The sequence below is a fragment of the Cydia amplana genome, chromosome 8, assembly GCF_948474715.1.
Source record: "Cydia amplana chromosome 8, ilCydAmpl1.1, whole genome shotgun sequence".
NCBI classification, from domain to species: domain Eukaryota; kingdom Metazoa; phylum Arthropoda; class Insecta; order Lepidoptera; family Tortricidae; genus Cydia; species Cydia amplana.
The window spans coordinates 9,960,097-9,978,078 of record NC_086076.1 but is presented as its reverse complement, the minus strand read 5'-3'; the positions used below and the strand labels follow the sequence as shown (position 1 = coordinate 9,978,078).

General features: G+C 37.6%; 1 protein-coding gene across 1 annotated transcript in view; it reads left to right on the top strand.

Moving 5' to 3' along the window:
- Positions 1-17,627, top strand: part of LOC134650232 (calcium uniporter protein, mitochondrial) — a 138,824-nt gene extending 121,197 nt beyond the window's left edge. The window contains exons 3-8 of the mRNA XM_063505180.1: positions 365-486; positions 789-944; positions 12,744-12,905; positions 13,799-14,002; positions 15,069-15,176; positions 17,375-17,627. Of these exons, the coding sequence (XP_063361250.1) occupies positions 365-486; positions 789-944; positions 12,744-12,905; positions 13,799-14,002; positions 15,069-15,176; positions 17,375-17,530 (908 nt within the window). The 3' untranslated portion in view covers positions 17,531-17,627. The remainder of the gene's footprint in view (positions 1-364; positions 487-788; positions 945-12,743; positions 12,906-13,798; positions 14,003-15,068; positions 15,177-17,374) is intronic.
- Positions 17,628-17,982: the final 355 nt, after the last annotated feature.

Sequence of the window (17,982 nt, the reverse complement as noted above, 5' to 3'; positions counted from 1 at the left end):
CAACGCCGTTTCATAAATGACAGACCGTTGTGAGCGAAGGGATTCCAATTTAAGGTTTGACTAAAATTCTGACCAAAAATTATCTTGATGTGTTAAGCCTTTACTCATAAGAAACATGAAATGCAGCTGTGGATTAATCAATACGCAAACAACAACCAAACTTACATTCTATCATGTAATAATCGTGTGCGGTTTTCGCGGGCTCTTTCCTATTAAAGCCTATAATATGTAAAACTAACCTAACTTGCCCCAGTCTAATTATTGTTTTTCTATTTTATGTTCTCGGTTTTCTCGATATTTACATCAAAATAACTTTTTGTAGTTTGTGGGATAAACGTGATTAACGTAAGTATATTTGTTTCAGATGTGACGGTGACGTACCGGCGCGGGCTGCCCGTGATCACGGTCCCGCTGCCGTCGCGCCGCGAGCGATGCCGCTTCACCCTGCGGCCCGTCTCGCAGACCGTCGGCGACCTTCTTGAACAGGTGTGTAGCCCTTTGCTGCTGTCAACACCTGTTGCTTGCAGACTCGGGACCTGAGATTGATGTGAAGAGCCCGTGGAGTCGATGTGTGTTTGAAACCGGTTACCTACAGCTTTGGTTTTTGGTGACAAAATGACTGGGTCAGTCTGTTTTCTTCGTGTTGCTTTCATAAATAATTGGTGCCAACTATTGCTAATCAATTTGTAATTCTGATAGAGCACTTTATTGGGGAAATGTGAATTAATCGAATAAAGACACACACACACGCAAACAAAATAAAAGTGTCATGTTTTGGTTTATCCCAGGTCAAAGCCGAAGACCGCGGCGTGGAGCGAGCCACGGCGCTAGCGGCGGACGAGCGCGTGCGCATCGCGTCCAGCGACACCGTCGAGTCGCTGCTCGAGAACGACTTCCGGCTCATCATCAACGACACCGAATACTACGTCAAGACTCCCTCGCAGGTTAGACTCGTGTAACATCTCAGGTCTAAGTCGAAGAGCACACCGGAGTGGCGTGCGGATTCGCAGTATGTATCTGCATTCTGCACTCAATGTTAAAACTGCTTATAACAGTAACGTGCATTTAGCTTCCTTTGAACTCGTCGATAAAAGGAAAACGAAGTTATTTTAGACTTATCTACGAATAATTTTGATACGCTACGAGCCTACGAGTGTAAGACACTTACTCGTACAGTCTTACACAAACTACCTCTACAGGTGACGCCGTTCAGTCAGGCAATTACATATACTTATTACTAAATAGCCCTATTTAAGTACCTTAGCTAACACTTACGTATCTCAATCTAACAGACACATCTCTACATGTTATACGTAGACACTTAGTAAACAAAACCAAGTTCGCGTAAACTCAGATGTGTCAGACTAAGTTCCGCTTTAGTAACTATATCTAGATATAGACTGTTGTTGTATTTACCTCTCATTCTAAACAAAATTTCCGACCCTTTTTACCAGTACCTGTTAAATAAAACCACTTACAAGGGTAAAAGTGGCCTAAAGATTTCCACTGCCAAATGTGAATGACGCAACGAAAGAAGAAAGAAATTGAGGGTTGCTTAAGATGCTTAAATCAACCGATGTTTGGAATGAGACTTGATTTGATTGTTTGGATGTTGTTTATAGTGGCGACGTATTGTATTTTCATACATTTTAGACCATGTTATGCTATACGTAATGTATTAGGCACTAAGCAGAGAAACGAGCATTGTAAAATGTGCGGCTTGTGGTACTACAATACATACATGAATAAATAAAATATTAATATTCACGAGGAAAAACAGAATATTTCTTTAAAAATCTGGTTTCACTAACTTCCTGAAAGTGGCTGAAAGTCAAAATACTAAGTTAAAATATTAGTACATCCTTTGTTATAGTTAGTGAAATATTTTTTGCATTGATCCGCTATACAGGTTGCTCGAGCGAGAGACAGGTGCAAACTTAATATCACTTAACTTAATATACCATCCTATGTAAACATGAACATGGACGCAATAAAGATAATTATGAATTATGAATCTTATATTTCGTCAACTTTATACTTAAATGTTATTTTTAGTCGAAATTGATAATGATTATTTCCATTCCAAACTTTTAATTAAGTTACCTTTGTTGCGTTAATAATATTGTTCATAGAATACTTGATTTGCTATTGGTACTCCCTTCACCTATTCTGTAGGCTTAATCAAATCCATTCAAGTCTAATTCCATCAAAATGCATTCATGAATTGGCGTTCAATACTCGATTCGACAACCAAATTACCGACCAGTGTCTACCACAATGCACGGCCCTAATATGTGCAACCTCGATTTGCATGCATTATAGTACGTTTCGGAGACATTAGTTGATTGGTTGGTTAATAGGTTCCGATAGTTTGGGCTCCACTTAAGGTGACGGTAGAGGTGGGTAAATTTTCAGATTCTGTCAATTTACCCCATTTCACACACAAGCGCACTTCACGCACACTACCTCACTTTACTGGGACAGGTCACTGACCCATCAAGTTTTTTTTTAAGATAGCGTTTTGAGTTTAGTGGCCTCCTTTTAGGAAAAGCGTTCCATTGAAAGAAGAAAGAGAAACAATACATTTAATCTTGCTTTCCTTGTCTGTTCATGTCACACGTGACGTATTTAAATTCTAATAATTCATTTGGTTGTTGACAATTTTCTACATTATGGCTTTGTCGAGATACGCGTTTTCTAAAGTTAAACCGAATAAAACCAGATGTCATTAAGTCGGATGTAAAATTTTATTTACTACTCTATACGACTTTTCATAAGGCTCAAAATCAATTAAATGAGAATTTAAATAAATAAAGTTCCGGCAGGGTGCAAAATTTAATTAAGGCGGACAAAATAAAATTTGAAAATATATGGAAACAGTGTTGGCTAATGTACCCCTAATATCTTTACCGATTTACTTTTATGTGGTATATTCGCCTTTTGTTTCACTATTAAATTAATACAATTAAAATAAAAAATATTATACCGGTATTCCACCGGTATTATTTCAGTGCTGAAGCGATTCTCTTCGATCGTAGCCTTGATAATGTAGGTGTTGATAGTTACTTGCGGCGGTAGGAGCGGCAATGAACCCCGTGCAGAGTAGAACGTGAGGTGCGTTGGGATAAGTGCATATATATACTTATAATTCTTTGGCTGGTTGGTAACCCTCTATATTTTATTTTTTGTTTTACTGTTATTAGGTTAAGGGAGTTTTACGGAGTGAAAAAAAAAATGATTTTCGTTTTATGCGCTCGCGTGATTGCCGATGGATTATAATTAGACAAAAGAACTTGTTTTCCACGCATCGAATGTAGATCCCTATGACACTTCCTCCAAGTCTTCTCCAATAATGTTTATACCGTATTTTAATTACCTACCTTAAATGTTACATTTCTAAATATTTTTTTTGTGCTATACATACTTCAAAAAAATCGCTGGAGGCCTAGCGGTAAGAGCGTGCGAATTGCAATTCCGGCTCGTACCAATGAGTTTTTCGGAACTTATGTACGAAATATCATTTGATATTTACCAGTCGCTTTTCGGTGAAGGAAAACATCGTGAGAAAACCGGACTAATCCCAATAAGAGCCTAGTTTACCCCCTATGGGTTGGAAGGTCAGATGGCAGTCGCTTTCATAAAAATTAGTGCCCACGCCAATTTATGGGATTAATTGCCAAGCGGACCCCAGGCTCCCATGAGCCGTGTCAAAATGCCGGGACAACGCGAGGAAGATGATGATGATGTGACACATACTTCCAAAAAAATCTACAAATATTTTACGTGACAACTGCTTATAAGTAAATATTATGAAGGTAAAGAAAATATCTTATAGGTACATAATATAAAAACCGATCATGTACGAGTAGGATTCACTATGGGTTCCACAGTTACACATTTTTATTGCATATTTTTTGTTTAAGACCAACTCACCTATTATAGGACATAGGTCTTCCATTAATCTTTTGGCGTTGAACTATTTTTTGTATATGTATTTATGTAATACAATTCTGAGTTAGGTTATGGTACATTTTTGCTCACCTACTTACAATTATATCTGATATGTCACATGATACCAAAAATCGCCGCAAAGTTAAAAGTTCATTTATTTACGTTACTCATCTTCGGATCACCGACTTACCACTTCCTTACTTGACATATGTGTACTAAATTTCAATTGAACTAGTCCAGTAGTTACGGTGAAAATTGGCTTTAACAAAATGGCAGACACACGAGTGATCTTATAAGGGAGATTATTTTCCTTGAGTGAATGGTATGCATTTACCCCAATGCACCTCACGTTCCACGCGGCGCGGCGTAATCTGGCCCCTATTTCACCACGGTGACAGGTACGACAAAAACATCACTGTTATTGACGCCATAGGCATCCATGGACTACAGTTACCGCTAACATTGATTTAAACTTTCACGATTTTTACACATTATTAAATTGTACAACGGAACCGCAAAACGTTCAAGCGGATAAACAAGACCAAGTGCGGGTAGTTCGAAAAACTCGCGCGGTTAGAAGATGCTGATGTCAACTTAAGCCAGTCTTCTCCGAGACCACGGGGACAACGCCGTCCTCGAAACGTCGGAAGTAAATCTTAAAACTTAGATACGCGATTAAGTCCCGTTGTACAATTTAATAATACAGTTACCGCTTACCATCGGGCGGGCCGTATTCGTGTTTGCCACCGTCATTGTACCTATTATTAAAAAAAAACTTTATTATATCGGATAAAACAGACATATCTCTCGCGAAAAAATCTTGTGACAATTGTCACAAGATTTTTCAAAGAATTTTCGGTAAGTCTTGACAGGAAATGAGTTCTGTGTCGCAATTTCGATACAGTTGCCGTGTTTCTTGTGACAATTGTCATTAGCTTCGCAAAATAAGAATTTTTTAGTGGCAATATAATGGAGTTTATTTATTTATTAAAATGTTGGTGGCAAACAAGCACATCGCCCGTCCGATGGTAAGCGGTTACCGTAGCCTATGGAGGCCTGTGACGTCAGCAACAGTGATGTCGACAACTGTCGCACCTGTCACCGTGGTCGTGGTGAAATAGGGGCCAGTAAGTACCTAATAATCGCAGTGGTCTTAAGTGTCACAGACCCTACTGGCGCTTAAGTCCTTTATGACAATTTCTGCCTATTTTAAATTGTTCAAAAAAAAAGAAACCGAATAATTATATCGGACTACCGAATTTTCACGAGAATCAGTTGAGAAATGTGATATGCAAAGGAGAAGAATTCGGACATACGAAAGCATTTTTGCCCAAGTTGAAACGGAGACCTTCGCCAACGCTCGGTCAATGATGGTTTAGGTACAGCTAGCTGCAGAGAAAAGGTACCACCCCTGCATACAATTACCTATCTGGTCGTACCTTTTCTCTGCAGCTGACTGTACACCTATAAAAATGGTTGTCCCTGCTGTAATTTTATACCGGTACCGTACTTTGTATTTCAACCGGTATAGTTTTACCTTCAAAACGAACCGGTATTAATAAATAATAACGGTACCATACCGCTTATACCGTAAAGAAAGCATGATGCAGTCTCTGCTTTGCACAATTATTGTGTGGACAAAATTCTTATAATCACCGAAACATACATACCTACGCACATAATGTCATTGAAATAAAACATTGTTATTTTATAGTAAATTTATATAATACTCGATATATACACATAACAATAACCAGACCGCAGCGGTATTAGCCTGTAAGCTTCATCTCTTGTCTCCAAATCCGCAAAAACTAGTTAGTACTAAATGCTGGTCTTGCTGTTATTTTATTCTTGAAGATTATGGCTTGTTTCTTGATTATTGAGAACAGCACGTAATCGCACACATATAGACGGAACGAACGGCAACAAAGTAGGTGTAGACACTAAGACTTTCAGGTATTAAACGAATTACGCTTCGTATTAATAGGTAAGTAATATTTAAATGAATATATAATATTCTCTAACGTAAATACAAGATTACAATTGACATCAAATGTCATTGACGTACAGAAGTCATATACTTTTTTTTAATGACGCAAAATTGATACCAGCATAATGAAAATCAATCCCAATCAGTAAAACGAGTCTTTAAACTTTTTTCATTTTAAGCGGGTTTTGAAGGAACAAGTTACTTAAATTCAATTGTAATCGTATTGTTTTAGGATAGTTTACTGCTGTTTTCGATCGTTACGACCTGTAAATAACAACAAATCAAATTTTAAATAAATTTCTTTACCCTATTTTTTGAAATACAATTTATCTACTGGTATACATTTTCGTATGCGTATATGATGAAATGTCTAAATAATGTCAAAAACGAGCTACGACGACGTACACGTCTGCTTCGATCCAAGGCCAGCGGCCATCTGACTCGAAGAAGAATTTTGAGTGATGTCGTCAATGTATGGAAATTGTACGAAAGTTTAGATTTGGGATTGAATTTCTGTGTTGTATTTGTGAGTAAAAATATAAGTAGATAATAATTTGCTAGTTTAGTTATCTAGCTTTCAAAATCACACAACAACTCAATTACTGTTAAAGGCAAAACTGTAATGCGTGTTGCTCAAACGGAACTCCATATTTTGATTTTTGGATACTTTTAGTGTCGATTTGTAGAGAATTACAGCAAATAAAAAATATTATGCCGTGAAGAGCCGGTACACGGCTTCTTCGTGAACAAATTTACGTATAATTTAATGCAGTTATTAAACATTTCTTGAACAAATTGATTGCACAAAGTGAGCTCTAAATCGAAAACGTCATATACCGTCCCCTTAAGCATGACTGTTAGCTCGTTCACGTCGAGGTTTATTGAACATGGACGATGGTTTCCTTTCAGCAGTTCCGTTCTAGTGGTAATAGTATGCTCTCAGCGCCATTGCGCGTTTAATCGATTTGTATCATTTTCCCCCGTCACTCGTATCACACGTATTTAAGCGTGCCTGACCACAGGTAAGAATCGCCCGTATTGTAAAGGGTACTAACAACTGCCAAAAAAAAGCAGTTTCTACTAGTAATAGCTTGTGCAACTAGTGGTGTGCAACTAGGTATTAGAACTAGAAAATTGTAATGTGATATTTGTATCACTTATCACATCATCAGCATTTTTGAATTAGATGGCATGCATGAAATTGCGTTTTTTGATTGATTGGATTTTGACACACATGTTTGACGAATTAGTTAAAATAAATGTGTATTTTGTGTGGTATTGGTATTATTACCATGTCCTGAAATTGACAGATGAACAATAAACTAATTTCAGCGATTATCTAAATGTAAAACAATTATTTACATGTTCAAAGTAATAGATAATTGCTTGTATGTATTCCTAAAAGTAATTAATTTATTACAAAGATTAATAAACATGGAGTACCCGTTTTTGCGGATTGGGGATGAGGGTTCACCAGAATATTACCCTTAGCCCGTGACATTGGGTACTTATATTAACAGGAGACATATGAACCTAACTGCCGTGCATGACCCTTATACATATCATCAATCATCATAAAAATTCAGCGTGTCGCAATGTAAAAACTTTTTTATTGATAGCTTAGGTACTTTGTGTGCCGCTGTTTGACAAAGTATACCCTATTTTTCATCACTCATCACACTTTTGAAAATGAATGTTTCATATAAGTTGCCAATTAAATAGTAGCTTATAAGTTAATAGCACATAGGATTATAAGAAGTGAAGAAAATGTGAACTAAAAGATAATCCAATTTAAAAGTTATGACAAAACTTTGATCAAACTCTACGAGAGTCCTGTGATAATAATGTAGGTATTCAGCAGTGTAGGAAATTCGTACTACAGTTCCTTTCGAGCTGCCGCAGCTGCGCTGCTTTGGCGTATATTTGCTAAGTTAAAGTTTCAAATAATTCCATGTTGTAATTAAATAGAAACCAGGTAACCTCGCCCTAAAACAAGCTATTTAAAATTTTAAAAAAGATCCACCGGCTAACCTGACGTTAGAGTCTGAATCTGATGTCGTTTTAGGGAGATATGCACTGATTTCTACTAAAGGTACAATAAAGTATACTACAGACAGGTATAATATGTTTATAAATATTTCAATCTTCCTTGTCGACGGCAACGAGTTTGGTCTAATGAGTTTGCCGGTATTAAAAAGCATTTAATAAATACCTCCACAAACATTAATTGCAATTTCTTTAGCGTTATCTTGTTTTTATTTTACTCTTACCGATTTAAGAGTCAAGATAAATCCGATAAACACATAATTACGTAGGCTGAATACATTTTCTTTTGCTATTTACATCTTTTTAATGCATATAGTATTCTATAGCATAGTATATTGTCTAGAATCTATACAAATATGTACTACATTGTACCTATGATTTGTCGGTGACATACTCGTAGCTACAACGAGGATAATTAGTCCTACATATTAAGTTTCCAAAGGGACGCACTCGTAACTAGCATGTAATATACCGCGCACGTAAACGTTAGGTTAACCGCGAGCTTCAAATCGCATTTCATTAGTAATATTCATAGTTAGTTGCGGCATGTTCAGGTTCACGGCAGAACTATTCTTGTTACAACGTATTGTTATACGCGTGATTTTAGGTACTTCACTTGTTGATATTAGGTACGATAACATATTATTGATTTAGTTACTACCTACCACCTACATTTTAGTCTAGGTGGTAGGTAGTCAAGTCTAAAGAATCTAGAATAGGTGATCTGATAATAAATAAGTAGGTAAACACCATGTCGTCTTCAAACCTAGGATATATTTCTAATGTTAAGGGTAGAAATGTATTGTATTCTTTGGTATAAATGCATAAGAATTTTCAAAGAAATCGAAAATCACGTTACACACAAAAGAACGTAACATATGTATTTATCAAAGTTAATAAACATTTAATAAAAAAAAATCCTGAACAACTGCTAATGCGGCGAATTGCAAAACTTAAGGTAACCGAAAACAGCCGGTGTTAGTGTTTACCCAACCTTTACACGATTTTAATTTTATTTTCCTGTGTCCCATTAAATATTCACTCTTTTTGTGTTGTTTTATAGCACTCACGGTTGTAATTCCGTCGACATAGGTACATTGTTTTCATGTTTACTCACCCTCTGCCAATTTTATCTGCGTTAAAATATTTTTCACGACACCACTGGTAAAGGCTCTCTTGATTGTTCAAAAACTGATAAGTTGCATTTATATTCACATGTGAGGCAAAGTAATCAAATGCAAATTTTGAGTTGTTTTCTTATGTTTGCTGGTAAAATTGACTTTTAAATTATGATTTTGAATGATAAATATTTAATAATATTCATTTTGAATCGATTTGCTTTGATTTTGTTTGATATTTTACAGTTAGTATTTTCCTTGTGTTGGCGTGGTGAAAAATTTCGTGTTTCACTCGGTGGCAAAATTTGTTTAACCCTCGTGCCTTGAAACGCTCAAGATTCCATTTTTCGAACCACTCGTTACACTCGTGGTTCAATTTTGGAATCTTTCATTTCTTATGGTATCAATATTAGCACGAGAGGTTAAATAGCAACTTTGTAGAACCGAACTATTTTCTAGTACCCATCTATTGCATATTTCAGCCTATATAAATTTAATATCTGACCATCATTCACTACAGGTCATGTCGTAAATTCTAGGTTCCTAATGTAAAGGTTCATCTAATATTCATGAAATAATTTGCTCGAGACTTAAACATGGTTAGTCTTCCAGTCAGATTAGACTAGGAATTGGCATGAAATTGAGAGACCTTTCATTGTTTATTCGACTTGAACCTTTTTGAATGTTTTCTATGAATAGACAAGTTGCTAAGCGACACCCAATCCTCATTCAGTCATACGGTTTGGGTAAGACGGTATCTATTATTCTTATATTTTAAACTTTAAACTCATATCACACTAAAAATATGTTACCTGAACAGGAGCAAAGTTAAGTATTTTAGAACTATTGTAGCTTTACATAACATTACTCGTTGTTACTTTTAATTACGGCTCTGTTAATGATGTGGCAACTCAAAAAATGTTAAAAGTCGGCGTTTGATAAGATAATTCACTTACCACAAAATATATGGCATCGTAAAGCGCCATCTTCTTCAGACAAAATAAATGAATCTTTGAACGCAGCAAATAATATATGTATAGAAAAACAAATTTTGTTTTGAAAATCATAGTCTTTGAACTTCGATTGATTAACAGTGAAAATGAAGGTTAGAGATGACGTCAGTTGCAACATACCCTATTCATTCATTTCATTACCTATTAAAAGCTTGTCGCCTGTACGTGGAAATTGGCAATAACGCGATTACGTGCGAATTGAAGAAGTATTCATTAGCTAAGGCGCCGGTATGCAAATACATGGAAATTGAGTGAAGTAGGTACGTTGACAAAGTTACGTGAGAGAGAGTGAGATGTAAACGCGACATGTCATGAAATTTAATGTTACCTACCCGTGAGAAATCAAAGAAAACTATCCGATGTAAAGCACATAGGACAAAATAATATGTTGGTAAATCTTTGATGGTTCTTATCGCCACGCTTCGTTTAAGTGTGTTCTTCTTAATCATGGCCTAAGAGTATAAAAAATCTAATGATACATTTAAAATTATAACGACGCAATTTTCTAAATTCTAAAAGCAATTTTCGTCTTATTTTACAGACTGAAGCCCAGTATCCATTTTAAGCCACTCAGCGGGAGGCTTAATGTCGCGTCAGTCGCCAATTAAGCGGGTATCAAATATGCACGGCGCCACAACCACCGCCTTAAAAAATTGATGGCTGGTTTCACACGGCCAACGCGAGAGCTTCACTGAAAACTTAATGAAATTTTATACTTGGGCTCACGAAATGACAGCTCTTTGGTCCGCCTTATAGCCTAGAATGCCTTTATTCATAATCGGTCGGTTCAGGCTTAAGACTGCGTGGGTAGTAGTAATGTTCTCTTTCTGTGGGCCTGATTTTGAACTTCAAAATAATAATCGTTTACGATCTGAACGGAAAATTTAGCCTAATTTTATTAGAAGTTCTGCCAAAATGACGGTGTTCTTTATATTTGAATTCCTTTTTTCATAATCTGTCTATTAGGGCTTCATTTGCATTCGGTGGGCCCAATTTTCAGGCTGAAAATGTATTAGAAAGCCTTCTTCTGCTATATTCATATATCTGTAGTAAGTAGATAGCTACTTGATATATAGGAGATCTTATTTTCTTTCTTACCTAAAAAATAAAATACGTATCACGTTATGTCTCCCTGACTACTAGACTGCACCTGTTATGACTGCTCGGAGCAGCCATGCGCCGAGCGCGTCCGAACAATTGAGTTAAATACCACTGATATACCTAACGAACGTTGATCAGAAGCTTATACTTTACGTAATTACGTACGAATGTTGTTTTGTTGGCTATTTAGACCTCTTCGATGTCAATATAAACTTGTTTAACAGCAGCCGGGGATGAGTGCACCGCCAGTCTGCTTGCGAGCGAACTTTGCATATTCAAATAACTTTATAATGTTTGCGCAAACATACCCCGTAGTGTACACTACTTCGGGCTTAACCCGTATTTTGTAGTTTCGTCAGTTTCGTATTAAGCTTTTCAATCTAAAGCGATAAAGGTATGTGCAATCACAGAATTGAAATTCCGACCCATTACGTACCTTGTCACAGTGACAATAGTACAAAACTTACATAACCCATCATTCCCATCAATCCATCATATAAGTAGAGTCTGCGCGGAAAGAGAAGAGTCGTGGAATGTATTGGGCCCCATACATTCCACGACTCTTCTCTTTCCGCACAGGCTCTAATATGAAAGGTGTTTTTAAAGCAGTGTAATGGGCAGTTCCGAACCTATATAAAGTACATATAAGGAAACTGCCTTAGAATGTGTATAAATATATATTATGCATATTTATTGAGCATGATATCTCGATGAGCAAATAAGTAAACCCTCCAGAGTAAAAATGGCCGGTTTCACAACCTACCTTCATTCTAGTTTCTGACCACACTCCAGCTCAAAAATATTTTCACTTGCCGGTGAATCTGATATTTTATTACCTCTATAAATCATAAGTAAACGAGAACGTGCCACAGTTATCTGACCCGTGCTCTGCAAAAACAGAATTACTCGACAAAATGTATTTTTAAATTTCCGCTCGGCGAGATTTTACTTAATTTAATAATAAGTTACAAAGTATATTTCGCGATCGCTCGCCAATTTTGTCAATTGGGCCATTAATCTACGTCTTATCATCGTATTTTATTATATAGAGCGTAAATTATAACGTATTTTATTTTATCATTAGCTTATGGACGAACTTTTTGGTACTCGGGAGTGAATCATTTATGGGAGTTTTACAGTCCGCGAGAATTGAGGTAATCCACTTGGCGCATTTACATAATTGGGTCGCGAGTTTGCTCAATCGACGGGTACGGAGCCGTTTCTCGCTTTGAGGCTGTCAACTGCGAGTTCATTCATTATTGTCGTTCTTTAATATTTCCCGGGGGTTGTTCACCTAAAATTCTATAATATAACCCTTTCTCCATAAACTTCTTAAATATTTTCACACATTAAACGCAAGAGCTCATATTTGTGTGCTAATGCTCATAGGTATAGGCTACAGCTTCAAATTGACAATCCCTGTCTTTCCTTTTATCTCTTTTGCATCCTCGGCTACTGCGGCGCCCAGACCCCGCATACCACACCAAAGTTGACTGTGTTCATAAAATGGATAATCTGTTTCAGGAGCGGCTGAGCACGGAGGAGATAACGCGACTGAGCGACGTGCGGAATCTGGTCAACCAGCTGTACGAGACGCTCAACGTACGCGAGCATCAGATTCGCAAGGAGAGGGAAATCCGTTCTCAGCTCGAGAAGCTTACTGCGGAAATACAGCCGCTTGAGGAGGTGACACCATACATATTTTATTTTATGTCAGAATAGTTACTTTTTAATTTTTCTTACTCGTACAAGTCCCGCTTGTATAGTCAGCTGCGAAATTACATTAAGAAATTATGAATAAATTCATTGATCATTTCGCCATGCACTTTTGCGGCTGATGGTACAAGTATAAGCCTTGTTTAAATAGTCGTTTGCGAGATATATAACCCATTTGCTTATGAAAGCCAGATAAAAAAGACAGTTAATATATTGTGAATACTTACTATGTACAGTCAGTGACACACGTAAATGTTTTGGTCTTCATTTTTTGTGAGCATATGTAACAGCGCACAAACAAAAAAAGCCGAATCAATGTTTAGGTATTCTTATAAGTGTGTACCAAAGGGGAAATCCGCAGCAATGGGAAAGCTATCCGCAGCTCTACTAGATGCGCAAAAGTTGGTATTACATACCAATTTTACTTATTACGAAAGGGACAAAGTCTAAAGGGGCCCACTGATGAACAGTCCGCCGTCCGTTAGAACAAAAAGTTGACAGTTCCGAACAACTGACAGGTCGATATCGTCCGGCGAACTGGTAATCAGTGGGCCCCTTTAAAGTGGAGACGTTGGTTGATAACACATTCATTAGACGACTGGTCTGGCCTAGTGGGTAGTGACCCTGCCTGTTAAGCCGCGGTCCTGGGTTCGAATCCTAGTAAGGGCATTTATTTGTGTGATTAGCACAGATATTTGTTCCTGAGTCTTGGGTGTTTTCTATGTATTTATGTATTTGTATATTATATATATCGTTGTCTGAGTACCCACAACACAAGCCTTCTTGAGCTTACTGTGGGACTTAGTCAATCTCTGTAAGAATGTCCTATAATATTTATTTATTTATTTATTTACTCGGCCTAGAAACGGCTAAGCTTGGAAGTGGAAACCGGCCGACGCACCTCCGTGCTGACGTGGGTCGGCCTCGGCCTCATGGGCGTCCAGTTCGGGGTGCTCGCGCGGCTGACCTGGTGGGAGTACTCGTGGGACATCATGGAGCCCGTCACGTACTTCGTCACCTACGGGACGGCGATGGCCGCCTATGCTTACTTCGTGCTTACGAAACAGGTAGGTTATTTAAAAAACCGGCCAAGTGCGAGTCGGACTCGCGCACGGAGGGTTCCGCACCATCAACAAAAAATAGAAAAAAACAAGCAAAAAGACGGTCACCCATCCAAGTACTGACCCCGCCCGACGTTGCTTAACTTCGGTCAGAAATCACGTTTGTTGTATGGGAGCCCCACTTAAATCTTTATTTTATTCTGTTTTTAGTATTTGTTGTTATAGCGGCAATAGAAATACATCATCTGTGAAAATTTCAACTGTCTAGCTATCACGGTTCGTGAGATACAGCCTGGTGACAGACGGACGGACGGACAGCGAAGTCTTAGTAATAGGGTCCCGTTTTTTACCCTTTGGGTACGGAACCCTAAAAAAAAACAATCTTGGTGTATTAACTGTAAGTTTATTAACCTTTCGTGTGCTCTTATCACAAGTTTGCTGTCTGCTTCATGTTAAAATGACCACATTACGATTATCATGCTTAAGTTGAATCCGAGCGGTGCCAAAGGAGTAATTACCAGCCGGTCAACTTCAAGTCTACTGTTAGATACAAGAACCGACCAAGTTATAAGCCTCGAAAGTTTATTTCTGATATTTTGACATCTCCATATCTAATGTTAATTATCTTAAGATAAGATGCAATGTCTTTTTACACTTATCAAATAATTTTGTAATAGTAGCCTTAATCAATCGCCAACATTTCAATTTCATGACAGCGGCCCTGGAAAGATAATTTTCATTTAAAGTTTAAATTAGATTGCTACAGTAACTCCACAGTAAGTTCCAGAAGATTTCCAAAATATCTCTTCGTAATGTTATCTTTAAAGCTCACGCGCTTAACACGGCTTGAGGTTACACGATTAATTTAATATTTTAATGTCACGTGAAGTTCGTATAAGGCGAAATTTAATTATCTTCCCACTTTTGTTTGAAATTTAATTAGAACGCGCGCATAATTTGATTTGTTGACCTGATTTCAAACTCTCGTTTCGCATATACTTCCAAGGTTTGAGTTGTACGGTAAGATTTGCTTATTTCACTTTATTTATTATCTTCCGCTTTCTGATTTCAGGAATACATATTGCCTGATGTGAAAGATAGGCAACATCTGCTGACGTTGCATAAAAAGGCGAAAAAGGTCGGACTGGATATCAACCAGTACAATCATCTGAAAGATGAGGTAAGCAACTTTGTAACCTTTCACAAAGCGAGGATAAATTATATTTCAACCTGGAAAGCCGATATATTAAATTGCCTCGTTTTTCCATCGTAACATCAAGGTTTAGCCAACCGAGAATGCGCACGCAAACGAAATCTTGTCGATATTACGTATTAACCTCGTTCGAGGATGAAAAAAATTAAGCACGAGTTTATCCAAATTATAATTTTTTTCACCTCAGCAGCTCGAACAAGGGTACTTTGCTACTTAAAAACAGTGAGCAAAATCGCATTTTGTTCACTGATCGAGACAAAATGAGCAAAATGCGATTTTGCTCACTCTTTTTAAGTAGCAAAGTACCCTTGTTCGAGCTGCTGAGGTGAAAACTTAATTGTTGGTATATCTTAAGAAAACATGAGTTAATAGAGGTAAGTGATGAAGAAGGAATACATTTTTCGGGTTCTCTAATATGTTCTCACTGCAAGTTTTGTGAACTACACGAGATCAAAGTTATTTACATCTCGTGCGCTTTTGAGTCCCTTACTACGCTCAAGATTCTAAATTAGATTCACTCGCTGCGCTCGTGAATCTAGTATAGAATCTTTCGCTTGCACGGGACTCAAAATAAGCACTCAAAGAAATATCAAACTTTGATCTCTTGTTGTACAAATAACTATTGTTATATAGAGTCAGTCCAAGCTATCCCTGTACCCTCTTAGTAAACGACAATATGTGTGAGTGCCATCTTAAAGAACATATTCCGTCATACCTATATTAAAATATTATTTTGTCACTGCAAACTCGACGGACTATGTTTTTTTTTTAGAATATCCTTCCACTGTATGTATACTGGATCAACCAAATCTTGTCAGTAGTAAAAGGCGGCAAATTTGAAAAATCGCGGGTTAGCAACACTGTGTTCGAATAATTCCAAAATCGCGTGTCATCTGTGTGTTATCTGTGGAATGTGGATTGTGAATGACAGCCATCATCTTATTGTTTACATTCTGAATCGTTTCTATTTCAAGAGAAATTTCTGCTGTCACCATTAAATACGAAGATTATGCATGACCTCAAGCAAAGCTAAGGTGCCTACAATGTACAATCATACTCGTTGACGGTAAACATTACTAAAATTTGAGGTTATGATAATTCACTCGAACTGACGTATGAAGGCCGGAAAAATAAACACGTTTTGGTTCGATGTACATTGCTGCTTTTCTTAGCGCAATTCTGCTCTTTGAGTGTTACATGGTGTTACCCTACTTTAATTTGCAGTACATTGCTACTGACAAGATTTGCTTGACGCACTTTAGGTATTATACAGGGTGCCCGGTAATTAATGGATAACCTTCTAACCACCGACAGGGCACCTTAGGCTGGTCCAGAAAATGCACTTATAGGTCTAGTAAAAGTTTCGTGGTTTTCGAGATAATCGAACTTTTCTGTCTTTTTAGGGTTCCGTAGCCAAATGGCAAAAAACGGAACCCTTATAGGTTCGTCATGTCTGTCTGTCTGTCTGTTCGTCTGTCTGTCCGTCTGTCTGTCCGTCCGTATGTCACAGCCACTTTTCTCCGAAACTATAAGAACTATACTGTTGGAACTTGGTAAGTAGATGTATTCTGTGAACCGCATTAAGATTTTCACACAAAAATAGAAAAAAAAAAACAATTAATTTTTGGGGTTCCCCATACTTCGAACTGAAACTCAAAATTTTTTTTTTCATCAAACCCATACGTGTGGGGTATCTATGGATAGGTCTTCAAAAATGATATTGAGGTTCCTAATATCATTTTTTTCTAAACTGAATAGTTTGCGCGAGCGACACTTCCAAAGTGGTAAAATGTGTGTCCCCCCCCCCCCCCCCTAACTTCTAAAATAAGAGAATGATAAAACTAAAAAAAATATATGATGTACATTACCATGTAAACTTCCACCGAAAATTGGTTTGAACGAGATCTAGCAAGTAGTTTTTTTTTTAATACGTCATAAATCGCCTAAATACGGAACCCTTCATGGGCGAGTCCGACTCGCACTTGTTTAATAGCTAGCACCATACTTCAAATTTAGAAAAGTGCGATTATCTCGAAAACCACGAAAGTTTTACTAGACCTATAAGTGCATTTTCTGGACCAGCCTAAGGTGCCCTGTCGGTGGTTAGAAGGTTATCCATTAATTACCGGGCACCCTGTATAACGGTCGAAGTTTCCACCTTACAGATAGACAAACTGCAGAAGGACCTAGCGCGGCTGCACGACCCGCTGCACATCCACATCACGCCGCGGCACGGTCCCGCGGCCGCCGACAAGCGCTCGCCCCTAACCAAGATCAAGGACATGCTCGAGGAGACCGGCAAGAAGATGAAGATCACGTAATATTTGCTGACCGCCACGCGTCGCTAGACCACGCGTACGTAATACTTCCATTGTAGGAGTAAAGCCAAGATTCATTGATTGTATAAGATGTGTCAAGACAAAGTGCTTCAGATCTGACAGCTAATCTCATCTACTCAAAGGTTAACTGGAAGAGATCCCTCAAAGGGATAAGTTCGCCTTTGTACTTCTTACTAATTGTATGTTATTTTTAATATGTCTTTTTGTACAATAAAGAGTTTACTACTACTACTACTACTAATGTAGATAGCGCTGTACAGCTCCGTACAATGCGGTAACTCTGGCTGTTAAAAGTTGACAACTCAGTTACCACAAAACATGGCGCCGTATAGCGCTGTCTAGCTAGACTATAACTCGGGGGCGCGTTTTTTTTTTACACCTCTTCTGCAATCAATAATTCATTGCAATAAAGTATAAGATTCATTGACTGTGTA